The sequence below is a fragment of the Pecten maximus genome, chromosome 17 (assembly GCF_902652985.1).
Source record: "Pecten maximus chromosome 17, xPecMax1.1, whole genome shotgun sequence".
Classification (NCBI taxonomy): Eukaryota; Metazoa; Mollusca; class Bivalvia; order Pectinida; family Pectinidae; genus Pecten; species Pecten maximus.
In genome coordinates, this window is record NC_047031.1 from 12529149 (window position 1) to 12531230 (window position 2082).

The 2082-nt window shown below is 36.6% G+C and overlaps 1 protein-coding gene across 1 annotated transcript; it reads right to left on the minus strand.

The window, feature by feature from the left end:
* Nucleotides 1–400: 400 nt before the first annotated feature.
* LOC117315467 lies at nt 401–1171 on the minus strand. Its single transcript, XM_033869665.1, has 2 exons — nt 996–1171; nt 401–734 (listed from the first exon to the last, which is right to left on the minus strand). The coding sequence occupies exons 1-2, from the start codon at nt 1159–1161 to the stop codon at nt 493–495; spliced, it is 408 nt and encodes a 135-aa protein (XP_033725556.1). The 5' UTR covers nt 1162–1171; the 3' UTR covers nt 401–492.
* Nucleotides 1172–2082: the final 911 nt, after the last annotated feature.

Sequence of the window (2082 nt, forward strand, 5' to 3'; positions counted from 1 at the left end):
AACAATCCGTCACATCCATTACATACAAAAACAATCAGTCACATCCCTTACATGCAAAAACAATCAGTCACATCCCTTACATGCAAAAACAATCAGTCACATCCCTTACATGCAAAAACAATCAGTCACATCCCTTACACGCAAAAAAATCAGTCACATCCCTTACACGCAAAAACAATCAGTCACATCCCTTACACACAAAAACAATCAGTCACATCCCTTACATACAAAAACAATCAGTCACATCCCTTACCTAATACAAATAACAATCATTTTATATTTGGTAGAAACAGATTACAAAGTGAACTCCAGGACTCCATCAGGATTATATTGTTACAATTAATTACATGTAGTGTAAGAAGATACAACATTTATTTTGAAATTGTATTTAACTGTATCCTAACAAGCAATGCTCATTTCATAATATAAAATAAAAGCATGTGTACAGTATTTAAGTTTTCATCAATAACAATTTTGATCTAAACTTTCAGTTCACTCTTCTGTGTGGGTGGGTCTAGAGGTGGGCTCTGGGACAGTGGGCAGGGGACATAGAAGGTCCTTAGACGGATCCTTTACAAAAGGCCTGATATTTTTGTACAGGTACCATGCACGTTCTGCGGAAAAACCCTTTGCCTCCAGTCTCACTGGCAAACCCTGTGGAATAATCTTTCCCCTCTTCACAAGCCTCACTGGCGTTGTCTTCCCGTCAACACTTTTTTTAACAGTAACCATTCCTGAAAGAAAGAAACAGGAATGGCATGTTGTAATTGAACTTAGTTTTAAAAGGGATACACATAAAAATCATAAAGAACCTGTACAAAACCATTTTATTTTTTAACCGGATAAAAATTCTGCATGCCCCACATACCAAATACATCATTAGAATCAGACTCATAAATCTAGCGGAATTACCCATGGAGGTAATTGATAATGAAAGCGCAGTACAGTATATAAATTAAATGGATTAAAATATGTAAATATAGCAGTACATGTACCTGAAGTGGTGGAAGCAAAGTGAAAGTGATGGTATTTCCCAATACCAGGAACCGCTCTAAATACAGGCTTGAAGAATTGTTTCCAGTCTCTCCAGATCCACGAATTTGGTGACATCTCACTGTATAAATCTGCCTGGTTATGTGTGGATGAAGCATGAATTGTCATCTTCAGGTCAGACAAATTATCCACATCATTGCGTCTGATTTTCCACCGGGCAATACCAAACATCCAATCAACAAGACAACGGGCATGATATGGCTTCATGAAATGTAGATGGATGTCATCATGATATCCATTTGCCACTCTCCAAGCCAGATAGCTTGTGACAACCTGAATCATAAAAAATAAAATTAGGTTCATTGTATAAAGCAGTGTAAGAACCTGTATTATTAAGTTTATTATATTACTGGCCTGCTTTCTACTATCATGTCAAAAATAAGACACCTGTATAATAACACTATTGTGACTTCACAATTACAAATTTTTGGAGAAATCGGAGATGAGTGGGTATCAACATTCAAAAGCTTCAAAAATATGTAACTTATAATGTCATAATGATTATGTAATGTTGAATAATTGTTTCAGTACAAAGAAACATACAGCCTGCTCCTTATATTTGCATAACTACCAGTTTTGTGATAAACAGAAACTTACACTGCTGGCTTTTTTGAATGAATTCAGTTCAATTGGCAAATGATCTTAACTGATGTGCCACACTTTTTTAAGGTGTTTTCTTAACTCAACAACAAATATTCCATTCCTGATTCTTATTTTGGCCACCACAATTATCTGCATTCAAGTACACAGTTTTTAGGTCACCTGAGACGAAGTCTCAGTTGACCTATTGCAATCGCCTTTTGTCCGGCGTCGTCAGTCGTAAACAATTTACATTTTCAACTTCTTCTTAAAAACTGCTGAACTAAATTCAATGAAATTTTACAGGAAGCTTCCATGGCTGAGGGTGAACCAAAATTGTGAATTATATGGTCCCCACCCCCCAGGGGCCTGAGGGGCGGGGCCAAAAAGGATCAAATTTACAAAAGTTTTAAAAATCTTCTCCTCTTCTCCCAGATATGCTGGAATCGA

Coding starts and splice junctions, on each gene's coding strand:
- LOC117315467 (XM_033869665.1), bottom strand. CDS start 1,161: ATGACAATTCATGCTTCATCCACACATAACCAGGCAGATTTATACAGT. Junction 735..995: donor CTTTGCTTCCACCACTTCAG/GTACATGTACTG, acceptor TCTTTCTTTCAG/GAATGGTTACTGTTAAAAAA.